This window comes from Exserohilum turcica (genome assembly GCF_000359705.1).
Source record: "Exserohilum turcica Et28A unplaced genomic scaffold SETTUscaffold_1, whole genome shotgun sequence".
NCBI classification, from domain to species: domain Eukaryota; kingdom Fungi; phylum Ascomycota; class Dothideomycetes; order Pleosporales; family Pleosporaceae; genus Exserohilum; species Exserohilum turcicum.
In genome coordinates, this window is record NW_007359914.1 from 2,540,773 (window position 1) to 2,554,009 (window position 13,237).

At 53.6% G+C, this 13,237-nt stretch overlaps 3 protein-coding genes across 3 annotated transcripts; 2 read left to right on the top strand and 1 right to left on the bottom strand.

Moving 5' to 3' along the window:
- Window positions 1-1,695: 1,695 nt before the first annotated feature.
- SETTUDRAFT_152936 (uncharacterized protein) lies at window positions 1,696-3,318 on the top strand (the record flags this gene model as incomplete). Its single annotated transcript, XM_008022733.1, has 3 exons — window positions 1,696-1,989; window positions 2,039-2,110; window positions 2,161-3,318. The coding sequence occupies 3 exons, from the start codon at window positions 1,696-1,698 to the stop codon at window positions 3,316-3,318; spliced, it is 1,524 nt and encodes a 507-aa protein (XP_008020924.1).
- Window positions 3,319-3,584: 266 nt separating this feature from the next.
- On the bottom strand, window positions 3,585-4,316 carry SETTUDRAFT_152937 (uncharacterized protein; the record flags this gene model as incomplete). Its single annotated transcript, XM_008022734.1, has 1 exon — window positions 3,585-4,316. The coding sequence occupies one exon, from the start codon at window positions 4,314-4,316 to the stop codon at window positions 3,585-3,587; it is 732 nt and encodes a 243-aa protein (XP_008020925.1).
- Window positions 4,317-5,741: 1,425 nt separating this feature from the next.
- Window positions 5,742-12,338, top strand: SETTUDRAFT_18577 (uncharacterized protein; the record flags this gene model as incomplete). Its single annotated transcript, XM_008021913.1, has 6 exons — window positions 5,742-5,841; window positions 5,961-6,077; window positions 6,275-9,933; window positions 10,092-10,319; window positions 10,370-12,160; window positions 12,225-12,338. The coding sequence occupies 6 exons, from the start codon at window positions 5,742-5,744 to the stop codon at window positions 12,336-12,338; spliced, it is 6,009 nt and encodes a 2,002-aa protein (XP_008020104.1).
- Between the last annotated feature and the right edge of the window lie 899 nt (window positions 12,339-13,237).

Sequence of the window (13,237 nt, forward strand, 5' to 3'; positions counted from 1 at the left end):
CGTGCTTAGAATGCGAAACATTTTTTTGCATCGGCAAGGCTACGACGGCGATGGAAGCCCCAGTGACTGTTGGCGCCTAGCTCTTAGCGCAGGTAATACATTTTTGCCCTGTCTAGTCTGCGCCTCGTAGGCGTGTGCATGTCAGAAAGCGACAAGGTGCATATGCAGGGGGGCGGCGCAGGTCGCAAAAGCCGCCTTTCCATTGTTCTAACCAACCACTGATTGTCTTTTCCGCCCATAAAACCCGCGTGCCCCTTTTCTCTTGGACAATGGGTTACTTTTCCTTTCGTCTTGTAGTTGGTCTTTTGAATCCGGCATAACATAAATGTGTTGAGATTGGCGATACCTCTGTTGTCGTTTATCTGTTGTGTCAGCAATGTGTCATGGCCTACTGGGGATTTTGTGCCCCTAATGTGACTAATCCATATACTATAACCGTTAAGGGATGAGGGTTGCAGGCGCTAAAATATTTTGTCTAGTAACAAGACCTTGCACTGTTAGTTTCTTTACAGCTACAGTTTGACAAGAAAGGTGTGAGAGTAGGAAGAGTGGTAAAGCACTGTATGGATAGCAGCAGTGAATATCGCCAGTAGTAATCTTGTATTTCAGGAGACGGATTGTTAGTGAGCAATACTAACGATCAGGGTACTGATGTACCACCTTGTAGTAAGAGCACGTGATTACATGCTAGGATGCTATGTTTGAACGCGGGGCCTGACAAAAAACCGTACACATACATTTTCACTTGAATAGACACCATCTAGCTGCTGCAAGGTCGACAATATACTGTTAATTCTTGATATAAAATGGGAAAATATCGTGTGGTTAATTCACGTCGCGTTATCGTAACGTTGGTTGCATATTAAAACCATAGTGTTATGGTGTAGTCACATGTTTCACATAGAGACTCAAGTTGTAAGGACAAGACGTCAAAATCGGTTCCCATCTGCTCTAAGAGGCTCTACTATCATTTGTCGAATAGATCCTAAGATGTTAGCAATATCTGTCTCAAGTCAGTCGCGTAAGCTGCTTGATTACAAAGCAGACGCCAGAGAAGCCAGAACAGCGCAGGAACAGCCAGAACAATTAGTATATCCAGAAAGAACAGAACAGCAAGAATAACAGCGAAAGCTGCACCCCTTTTCAGCTCCGTTACAGGCAGCAGGAATATTCATACTTTCTCACGTGACATGTTACTTGCTGTAAGACCCACAATTTCATCAACTGCGCAAAGGAAACATGAGATGAAAGACTTGACGAGACTAGCCATCGCAAAGCTTTTCATAGGGAATTTCGATCAATAGATCTTGCGTGCTCCGAGGGTTAATAAATCAAGTAGTTACCATTAGATGCATTCTGAGGCACCTTACACCAACGTTCATGACCCTTGAGAAGCTTGCTTGATAATAGTGTACAGAGGACTTAATTCCTCAACTCCTAGACTCACCAATGCTTGTAGTTCTTTTGTGTAATCTCGAGCGGTGATGCTAATGGTCTGGTTGTTAGTGTCGCAATATCAGACCTTTCTGGCAGTTGATGTCAACGATGTGTGGCTCGGACCAATCAGAGGCGCGCCAAGAAGAGGTAGGTCATCCATTCCGAACTTCAACGACCGCCACCACTCGCATCGACAACGCACGCTCGCCGGACCCCCGAGCATCAATTGCGCGAGACAACAGATTACCCGCACTCACGATGCTCGCAAGACACGTACCTGCTTCTACAGCGCTCAGCGCGGCCGCCCACCGAGCTCTGCCCGCAGCCTCGGCAGCCACTCGCCTTTCGACCGCTGCCCCGAGCAACCGCACTCAGAAGAGGACACTCGCAACCGTCCAGGATGCGGCACCCAAGAGGACATATGGCGGCCTGAAGGACCAGGACAGGATTTTCCAGAACTTGTACGGACACCATGGCGCGGACCTGAAGAGCGCCATGAAGTACGGCGATTGGTACAAGACCAAGGAGATCCTCCTCAAGGGTCACGATTGGGTACGCGTATACATGTTTCGATGTATACGGCCTGGACTGATGGAAATAGATCATTTCTGAGATCAAGGCTTCCGGCCTGCGAGGCCGAGGTGGTGCTGGTTTCCCCTCTGGTCTGAAATGGGTATGCAGCTCTATCAACACAGGCACGCGGAGCGCCACTGACACACACAGTCGTTTATGAACTTCAAGGATTGGGACAAGGACGACAAGCCTCGCTACCTCGTCGTGAACGCCGACGAGGGTGAGCCTGGAACCTGCAAGGACCGCGAAATCATGCGCAAGGACCCCCACAAGCTCATCGAGGGTTGCCTCGTTGCCGGCCGTGCCATGAACGCAACTGCAGCTTATATTTACATTCGAGGTGAATTCTATCACGAGGCAACTGTTCTTCAACGCGCCATTCAGGAGGCATACCAAGCTGGCCTCATTGGCAAGAACGCCTGCGGTTCCGGCTATGACTTCGACGTGTACATTCACCGCGGAATGGGTGCTTATGTCTGTGGTGAGGAGACGTCTCTCATCGAGTCGCTTGAGGGCAAGCCCGGTAAGCCTCGTCTCAAGCCCCCGTTCCCTGCTGCTGTTGGTCTCTTCGGATGCCCATCCACTGTTGCCAACGTCGAGACTATCGCCGTCGCGCCTACGATCTGCCGGAGAGGAGGTAGCTGGTTCGCTAGCTTCGGTCGTGAGCGCAACCAGGGTACCAAGCTGTTCGCTATCTCTGGTCACGTCAACCACCCTTGCACCGTTGAAGAGGAAATGTCCATTCCCCTCCGTGAGCTCATCGACAAGCACTGCGGAGGTGTCCGTGGCGGCTGGGACAACCTCAAAGCGGTCATCCCTGGTGGTTCCTCGACCCCTATTCTTCCCAAGCACATTTGTGACGATCAGCTCATGGACTTTGATGCCCTGAAGGACTCGCAGTCTGGATTTGGTACTGCCGCCGTCATCGTCATGGACAAGTCGACGGATGTGGTCCGCGCCATCACTCGTCTTGCCAAGTTCTACCACCACGAGTCTTGCGGCCAATGTACACCTTGCCGTGAGGGTTCAAAGTGGACACACCAGATCATGGACCGCTTCGCCAAGGGCCAGGCGCGCGAGCGCGAAATCGACATGCTCCAGGAACTGACCAAGCAGGTTGAGGGGCACACCATTTGTGCGCTTGGTGAGGCCTTTGCATGGCCCCTGCAGGGTCTCATCAGGCACTTTAGACCGGAGCTTGAGGCCAGGATAAATGACTACGGACTGAAGCACGGTGGCAAGGCACTGGCTGGAGGCTGGGCGCATGACGCCGTCAAGAAGGGACAACTAGTCTCGCCCGGACAGTAGGACTGGGAGTGTTTGCATTGAGCATGTTTTCTGTGGTTTAGATTCTTTTTTTTCTTTCGGCATGCTATTACTTGTAGAGCCGAACTGTAAATGTTTTCTTGGTGCAAATAAAGCAAGTTTGGAATTGACTCGCGAAAGATGTGCTCATTGGTTCTCATTGATACAGAATACGATTGCGATCAACGCCACGAACGCCTTGCAAGATTACGGTGTTGCAAAAAAAAAGATACCAAGCCATGCGTGAAGGGATCCATTCTCGTGGGTCGCTAAGTACCCATACAGATCTGAATAAACTCGTCTCTGCTAATGGCGTTGTCGTTATCCATGTCAAACTCCTCAATCATGGCCACGAGCTCATCGTGAGACAAAGCCTCGCCCAATTCCCTAGCCACCCTGGTGAGATCCTGCAGGGTAATTGTGCCCTTGCCGCCCTCGTCAAACAGTTCAAAGGCCCTTAGAATCTCGTCTCTCGGATCACGGCTCAGTATCCGCTGGGCCATGAGCGTCTGGAAAGCCTGGAAACTGAGTAGTTGGCGACCAGGCGTCGCATACTGCTGCTGCTGTTGTTGCTGGCGCGAGGGCTGCTTTGGGTTCTGGGTCGAAGGCGCAGGCGAGCCGTGTTGCTGCAAGATGGCGAGTATCTCTTGCTTGGGCAGGTCGAAGCCGAGGGCCTTCATGGCGACCTTGAGCTCGTGGTAGTCGATGTAGCCGTCCTTGTCGAGGTCAAACAGGTTGAAGGCCTCGCCGATTTCCTCTCGTTGCTCCTCGGTCAGCTCGGCGAGCGAGGCCGCGCCTGACGCTTCGATGCGCTGGGCGGCTTCGCGGGCGGTGCGCTCGCGCTCCAGGCGGTCGGCTTCCAGGCGCTGCGCGTTCTTGGGGTTCGGGGCGTAGGCCGGTGTGCTGCTGAAGCCGGGTTGCGCGGCGGGCTGCGGAGGCGGTGCGGTGCGCCCGAGGCCGTAGCGGGGGCCGGGGCCCAGCGGGTTGGACGATGTCGCCATGTGCGTTGTTGTGAGGGGATTGGAAGATGGGCGGTGCGCCGGTGGGGAGGCGTAGCTTTGGGGTGTTTATGGGTTGTGCAAGGCAGCGGTGGTGGTGGAGGTGGAGATGGTGGGTGCGCCGGCCGCTGTCAAGCCGACATATAAGGGCACGATAGGATGGTACAAGCAGGCTGGTGGAAGCAGGTCAGATTGGTCGAATTGACGCTAGGTTGGACTGCTCGAATGTGGTGAATGCGCTTCTTTGTTGGGTCAAGGTCGAGGCGGGGAATGCGGTTTGTCTCCAGGACGCGAGGCGCGTTTGGGCGTGTAAAGAAGCTTAGACGCAGCCTAGCGCGATTTTGCTTCTGGCGCAGGTGGGGAACCTTGGGCTCATGGCGTGGGTAGGGCTGAGGGCAAGCATCTTGTCTGTCTGCGCCATGGCATTGGCTTCTTGCAACCAGGATGGGATGGCTGTGGTTCACACGCTCCTCGAAGCGCAGGCCGAAGAGCCATTGCAACTGTCTGGCTGCGCACCCAGACCCTGGCTCAGCCGTGGCATGCGGGCATTGGCTCCGCAATCGCCGGCAGTGCATTGTATTTCGCGTCTTGTCTCTGCCAATGTAGACCGGCTGGGCTATCTCTGGCGGCTGGAGGGGGAGCAGCCATTGGTAAGCAAGGCGCGTGATGTTCTGAACTTTTATCCCATCACCCCACTGTACATATCTATGTATGTTACTGCATGTCTTATATATCTGTCCGTCACAAGAGGCTGGCGTCTGGATAGCCTCGGCATGGAAAACGAGTGACTTCTCTGAAGCTGAAGGCCGTTTCACAATGCGTGTCTGGACGTGAGCCAAGTCGCGAGGCATCCGCCAGACATCAGGCAGCCGTAGGTAGCGACAGGTAGCGATAGGTAGCCAAAAGGCATCTCAGCGCGCCATGTCCGCCGAGCAGCAGAAAGCAGCCCATGCGCCAATCGACGGCTGGCTTCGTCCTGGCTGCAGCGCCTAGGGCCGGGTGCACGCAGCGCTGGCGGGAAAAAGACGTGAAAAGCGTGCACGTGACGGCCATGTGAGGCTTAGCGCCATGCCGACGTGCCTTGCTCCTAAGTGCAACCTCACTTCTGCTTGTCCCACCAAACCCATCGCGCCCGTCGCTCTCTCTCTTCCATGACGGCCTATATCACTACTTAATCTGCTCCGCGTCTGAGCTCCTTCTCACTAATCTCGTTCCTTTCTTTCGACCCCGTCCGCCGCACACATTGCTGCGCTCGCTCCCGCAGCCTTTTCCTTGGCGCGTTTTCCGCGAAGCTCTCGCCAACAACTGCCTCTCGACGAGCTTCCCTGCCCCAAGACTCTGTCATCCACCCCGCGCCCACGCGACCCTCTTGCGCATTGCTAGACTTCTGAGACCCGACGCGCGCGCAACCCGCCGGACAAGCGCAAAATGTCCTTCGGTGGTGGTTTCGGGGGCTTTGGCTCCAACAACAACAACAACACCCAGTCCACTGGCTTCGGTGGATTCGGCTCAAATAACAATACTTCAGGTAAGCACAGCCTCTTATTTGTCATTCGTAGAAACGTTCGCGCGCGACTACTTCGATGCCCCTTGCGACATCGCCACGGCCTTCTCACAGAACCGTGTCTAACGTGCCTATCGCCTCAGGCTTCGGCTCCAACACGAACACTGGTTCAAGCATATTCGGCGCGAACAACAATACGGGCAGCACAATGTTCGGAAGCAACAATAATGCCAACTCGAGCTCTCCGTTCGGAGGCGGAGGTATGTGGAAAGTTTGCGCTCTGCCGTCGCGTCCATCCTTGGGCTCTCCGGGGGATACACGCTCCAATCCTTTCGCTGCCATTGGCTTCTCGATAGCGCGCATCTGAACGGATGGACAATCGCGATCCTCCTTTGCCTCGCGCGTGGATCGACCTACTGAAGAAAGACCCGGATCAGAAACTGACTCAATCCTCCAGGTGGCTTCGGCACTAATACCAACACCAACACGGCCTTTGGCTCGAAACCATTCGGCAGCGCAACGACAGGCGGTGGACTCTTCGGCGGTGGCAGCACTACCGGTACCAGCACCTTTGGAGGCTTCGGGTCAACCAACAACACCACCTCAGCTTTCGGAAGCAACAACACCAACACTGGAGGCGGCCTCTTTGGCCAGAACAAGACGACTGGCTTTGGCACGTCATCGACTGGCGGTAGCGGACTGTTTGGAGGCGGCAGCACCACTGGCGGCTTTGGAGCGACCAACACCACCGCGACAGGTGGATTTGGCTCCAATACTGGTAGTGCTTTCGGTGCAGGCGCTAACCCTCCCGCCAACAATGGTACCGCCAACACTCCTTTCCAGCCTTTCTCCGAGAAAGATGGAACGTCCGGCAATGCACAGTATCAGACCATCACGTTCCAGCAGCCATACCAAAACTACTCTCTCGAAGAGCTACGAGTAGCCGACTACAACCAGGGTCGACGATACGGTAACGGCAATGGTCAGGCTGGAGCATTCGGCCAGAGCACTGGATTCGGAGGCTTCGGCAGCAACACCAACACCACCACTGGCAGCACGGGTTTCGGTTCGACTAGCAACACCGGCGGCGGTTTGTTTGGCGGCGGTAATACCAACACTACGTCTGCATTTGGTTCAAACACAGGGTCGGCCTTTGGCTCAAACAACAACACTGCTGGTGGAGGTCTCTTTGGGCAAAACAAGCCTGCAACCGGTGGGCTGTTTGGCTCTACCAACAACACTTCGACTGGAACAACTAGTGGTCTCTTCGGAGGCGGCTCCACTACTAACACTGCTGGAGGCTTTGGATCTGGAGGTGGTTTCGGATCTTCGACGACTGGCGGAGGTCTGTTTGGCCAAAATAAGCCTGCAACTGGCGGCGGTCTGTTTGGTGGCGGCAGCACCACCAACACCACCTCGACTCCCTTTGGTGGCGGCTCCACAAACACCGGCAGTGCTTTCGGTCAATCGAACACTGGCGGCAGCGGACTGTTTGGCCAGTCCAACAACCAGGCCTCTACCACTTCGGCGTTTGGTGCCAACAACACTTCCACAAACACTGGTGGTGGATTGTTTGGCGGCGGCGCTACTGGTGGCGCATTCGGGCAGAACAACCAGGCTTCTACGTCAAACACGACTTCTGGTGGTCTTTTTGGTGGTGGTGGGTTCGGTCAGAACAACCAGCAAAACCAGCAAAAACCGGGCGGTCTTTTCGGTGGCGCAAGCACTGGCACCACAGGAGGCGGTCTCTTTGGTGGCCAGACAAACCAGAGTCAGCCTTCAAGCGGCGGCCTGTTTGGAAACTCTACTGCAAACAACAATAGCACTGGAGGTGGACTGTTCGGCCAAAAGCCTGCAACCGGCGGTACTTCTTTGTTCGGAGGCGGCAATGCCTCCACCACAGGCACGTCTGGAGGTTTGTTCGGAAATCTAGGTACACAGAACAACCAGCAAAACACTGGTGGTTCAAGTCTCTTTGGTGGTCAGAACAACCAACAAAAGCCTGGCGGTCTGTTTGGCGGCTCCACAACCAACACAAACACTGGAGGTGGCCTGTTTGGCGGTGGTCTCGGCCAGTCGAACAACAACCAACAGTCAACACTGGGAGGCTCCCTTTTCTCTAGCCAAAACCAACAACCGCAGCAACAACAGCAAAACGGCAACAGCTTGTTTGGTGCCTCTGGAAGTTCTCTGTTGAACACCTCGATGAACACCAACCCTTACGGAAACGACGCCTTGTTCGCTGGGCTGGGAACACCCAGTCAGAGCCCTGGTCCGCTTGCCACTCCGCTTTCTAGCAGCCAAAAGAACAAGAAGAATGCCATCTTGCCCCAGCATAAGCTCAACCCGGCTGCTTCCACTCGCCTTCTCACCCCGCAAGCCAAGAGGGCCGGCTATGGATTCAGCTACTCGTCCTATGGTGCCCCAGCTAGCGGCGCATCAAGCTCGACCACCACTTCAGGCTTGGGTGGAAGTCTTTTTGCCAATGGCGGCCTTTCCCGGTCACTGGGAAAGAGTATTTCCTCCAGCAGCCTGCGCAACAACTTCACTGCCGACACTAGCATTTTGTCTCCCGGTGCCTTTTCTACTACTGGACGTAACTTTGGAAACGGAGGCCTGAAGCGACTGAACATCAACCGCAACATCAACGCTGCCCGAACTCCACTGTTCGATGAACCTTCCCAGAAGCGCGTCAGTTTTGCTGCAGGTGAAGGTGTAAACGGCAACACAAACGGAGAGACTGCGTTGATTGTAAAACAAGACGAGGAAGAAGGCTCACCCAAGGCTGCTAGTCATGACGGAGGCAGCGACAGCTCTCGCCCAGAAATGCAGCAGGTCAACGGCACAGAGCTTGCCCGTGTCTCTGAAGACCACGCGCTTACGCCCAAGTCGTCATCGTCGGTCAACATCCAGCCTGGTCAGGACCCCAAGCCAGGCGAGTATTGGTGCAGCCCTTCCATGGACCAACTGAAGAAGATGAGCAAGCAGGAGCTCAAGAGCGTTCCCAACTTTATTGTAGGCCGCCAGCACATTGGCCAGATCAAGTTCAACCACGGCGAGCCTGTCGATCTGTCTGAAGTTGATCTCGACAAGCTGTTTGGCGACATTGTCCAGCTGAACGCGCGCAATGCCACTGTCTATGGAGAGACCTGCACTTGCCTACCCAAGCCACCACTTGGTACCGCTCTGAACAGGCCCTCTGAGATTGTTCTCGGCAACTCCTGGCCACGCAACAGGGCTGGCAAGAAGGACGTCAAGCACCTGGAGCGGCTGAAGCGAGTCGCCGGCACGACTTTTGTCAAGTACAACCAGGCCACTGGTGAATGGACTTTCACCGTTCCTCATTTCTCCTCTTACGGTCTGGATTACGACGATTACAGCGATGATGAGGATGATGACATGTCGAGTGAGCTCAGTGATGTTCCCGATACGCCAATGGATCAACAGCATCGCTCTAGCCAGATGACTAGCACACCACAAGACGACTCATCATTTGCTAGTCCCACGCAGTCCAGCCCCGATGACACCTTTGATTTCAAGAAGGGCATGCGCGGGCGCACCACTGTGCCAGGCGGGTTTGGAGATGATTCGATGTATGACGATGATGAAGAGATGCAAGGCACCCGAGGCCAGTCTTTTTTAGGGGGGCGCTCCGTGGGTTCGCTTGATGGACAGCAGGATGCTGACTATTCTGAAGAGAGCGAATCGGAATTGGCGCATGAACAGAGCATGGCGGATTCTGTTTCGAGCCCAATTCGCACCACGGAGCAAACCAACGCCAAAGAAGATGTTTCCAGGGGCTCCCTGATGCCCAAGTCCATTCTCAAGGCTGGCCAAATCCTCAAGCCATCCACAGGTACACCCTCGAAAGCGCAACCAATTTTCGACGACGACTGGGCCAATCAACTTCAACGCACGATTAGTCCTAAGAAGCAGGATCGACAGGCCCTTCGCGAAAGCCAGGGACATGCTTTGCGGGAACAGGAGCTCCAGCCTACCAAACTCTCACAGTCCTTTGGCGCCCGCCAGATGACTACTGCTCTGGATCTCATGGAGTCTCTTTTCGGAGAGACGGAAAAGCAACATTTCCCCAAGCGTGGTGGACACGGTATCGAGGTTTGACTTCCCCTCCCCTTTAGCGTTTTATTTTGATGCGGCGTGGTCTGTGGCAGGTTTCCTATGTGGCTTTCCTTCATAGATTGATGCCCGGACCTTACGTCCGCCCGTGTATGTAGTCATAAATGGCACAAGATTGCTGAAACTGTTTTCTCTAGTTACCCTATTCCAAGCGCCCAAAGACAGAGTCCGATCTCGACCAACTTACCGACACCGACAAGAACTTCCACAGCTGCAGCAAACCCCACTTTAGCGAAGCAAACATCTTGATTTACGGCAACAAAGGCCACGCACACCTCGAGGGCGGCGTCTTTCCTACTGCTCAAGAACCACTCATTGGTGCCACAAAGGACATCCGGTTTGCGAAGATGCCTACGTTTGACGATGTGAGTGTAGTGTGATAGTTGTGTCAATGAATGAATACTAATGACTGCAGTCTGCGCCTGAGACTCTGGCTCTCCAGAAAAAACACACCAGGATCTATACGCCAGATGGCATTCCGTCTGCCAAGCTGTTGACCGACCCAGCTCCTGTGGAATTCTCCAGCATGGCAAAAGCTGTTTCGCTCGATACTACCGCAGGCGTTCAAGAACAGCAGGCTTGGCAGTTGCTTTCGCTATTGTTCGACGACGCAGATCGAGTACCTGCAGGGATACCAGTAGAGCATATGAAGGTGTATCGAAAAGAGAAGCTTTCAGAGTTCTGGAAGTTGCTGGTCTGGGACGACGCACAAAAGCATGCCCAGCAAGCTGCAACCCCCGAGGAGCGTGCTCTTGCGCAGCTGAGTTGCAACAACGTCGCCGATGCATGCCATACTTTGCTGGACGGTCTTGATCTCCGACTGGCTACAATGGTTGCTCAGATTGGAGGTGATGAAACGATGCGGCAGAGCATGGCTGCTCAAATCGAAGAGTGGCGTCGTCTCGATACCCTTGCGGAAATGGAGGATGCACATCGCGCACTGTACGAGCTCCTTGCTGGTAACTGCACCCAGTCAGAGGGCAAGACCGGAGCAGGCAGTGAAAATCGTGCTGCTACCTTCAACATCTCCAGCCGGTTTGGACTCGATTGGCGACGGGCTTTCGGATTGCGTTTGTGGTATGGCACGCTAACTAATGAGCCCATTGAGATGGCCGTAGCACAATTTGCGGACGCCGTCAGAGATGGCAGGGAAGATGTCAAGCCAGTACCTTGGTTCGTAAAGGAAAAGACCGACATGGGCTGGAAAGACCCTGCTGCTGAGCACCGAGAAGATCTTCTTTGGGGCATCTTGAAACTCTACGCCTCCGCAAAGATGGATCTTGCTGCCAACATTGAGAATGTTCTTGCTCCTGAGAACGTTTCTGGCAACCCTTTCAATGCCCGGCTCTCGTTCCAGCTGTTCCAGCTCTTCAGGTCCCGACAGGAAGACGCCAGCGAGGCAGATGAGCGTAAGGTGGCCATGCCTACGGTCCGTGCAGATGGCGGCGACGGATTCGGTCGCTCGTTGCAATCATGGACTGCTCCAGGAGCCCGTGATGACGTCCAAGCAGCGGATCCGATTGTCGAGCTGAATGATAAGATCACGCTCACATATGCAGCCTCGCTACACACACCGGAGCATTGGACAACTGCCATCTGGGTTTACTCCCACTTGTCTTCTGCGCCGATGCGCGAGCATTACATACGCGCTCTGGTCAATCAGTTCTCTGGATCATTTACTTTGGAGGACGGCGACACCATTTATGCTCATCTTACAGCCGATCTTCACGTTCCTTCCACATGGCTCCATTCGGCTGCTGCTCTGCATGCAAAGTCGAGCGGCGATGCTCTTCGCGAAGCAACGCATCTCATCAAGGCCGACGAGTTGGAAGAGGCACACGAGGTGCTCTGCCGGAAGGTTGGGCCAGAGGCCATCATCTCGCGCGACTACGATGCATTGCGTGAACTCATGGCTGGATTCGTCGCAGAGTCCAACGTTCCTCTTCCGCGGGAGCCAGTTCAAGGCTGGGCTCAGGGTGGCCAGATATACTTTGACTACCTTGAGCTGATTGACTTGACCGGCCAACGCTCAGCATACCGCGTGGACGAGGAGCTCGAAAGCCGAGTCGAAGAGCTGCTCACCAAGCTTCAGCGCGCGCTCGAGATTGCCGGACGCGACCGACTAGGCGCATGTGGCCTGGAAGAGCGCGTCGCTCTCATGGACATTGCCGGCACCGTCGCCAACCTCGTCACAAAGACACAACAGGTACGTCCTTTTGCACTCGTTCCAAACCAACCCACACAGACATGAAGCTAACAAGTGCCTACAGCGTACAAATCGCAACTCGATTCTCAAGCTCCCCCTCACCGAGGATCTCTGGCTCAAACACTCCATCGACCTCAGCACAAGTTACTACCGCAATCTCTTGCTCACCAGCCGGTAGCATCCTCCTCTCCCCTCTCTTTCTATACGTTGTGCACATGATTCGCGCTCCGGCTCGAGTATCATGACTAATTCACTACTACTATTACGCACAAATGTCGGAAATGCGGAGTTCAATGAAACAACGGAGTGAGTATATGCGGGACGGGATGGCATGGTCTGTGTAGTGAGCTCACTGCCATATGTACATGGTACATGGTACATGGTACATGAAGCTGTTTTTTTTACCCCAGGTTAAATCATGTTCTGGGAAAATGCATTGCGCGTAGGGATATGATAGCCTTCTTCTTTTCTCTTCTTCTTCTTTTACTTTTACTTTATTTTTGAGTCTTTTTTTTTTAAACATTTCTCTCTTCGTTCTTTCTCGGGCATAATGAGATAAGATTGGCTTTCTCTCTCTCTCTCATCCATGGGTATGCGCTGCCATGACATGACATGCTTGTTCTCGCATGGATTCGTGTCTTTGTCTTTACCTATGCACTGATGCACTGATGCACTGATTGATTGACGGATGGATGGATGGATGGATGGATGGATGGATGGATATGCAAACAAAGCGCAGAGCATGTGTCTCTATTGAAACAAAGGGACTGACGAAGTGAGTGTGGTGTGAAGCAAGCAAGCAAGTAAGCAACGGAACGGAACGGGAACAAGGTCCCCCAAAAAACAAAAACAAAAAACAAGAAAAGCGTGTCAAATTTGAAAACCCCTCCCCCCCCCCCAAAACATTTGATTTTTTTTCTTTTCTTCTTACTAAATTCACTCCGTGTGTGCGTATATGTATATTATAGATTCTGGTTACTTTCAAGGTAGCTTAGCTTAGCTTAGCTTACGTAGTTAGTTATTGAGTTCTTTTTTGTTTTTTTGTTTTTTTTAAAAAAAAAAAAAAAAAAAAAAAAA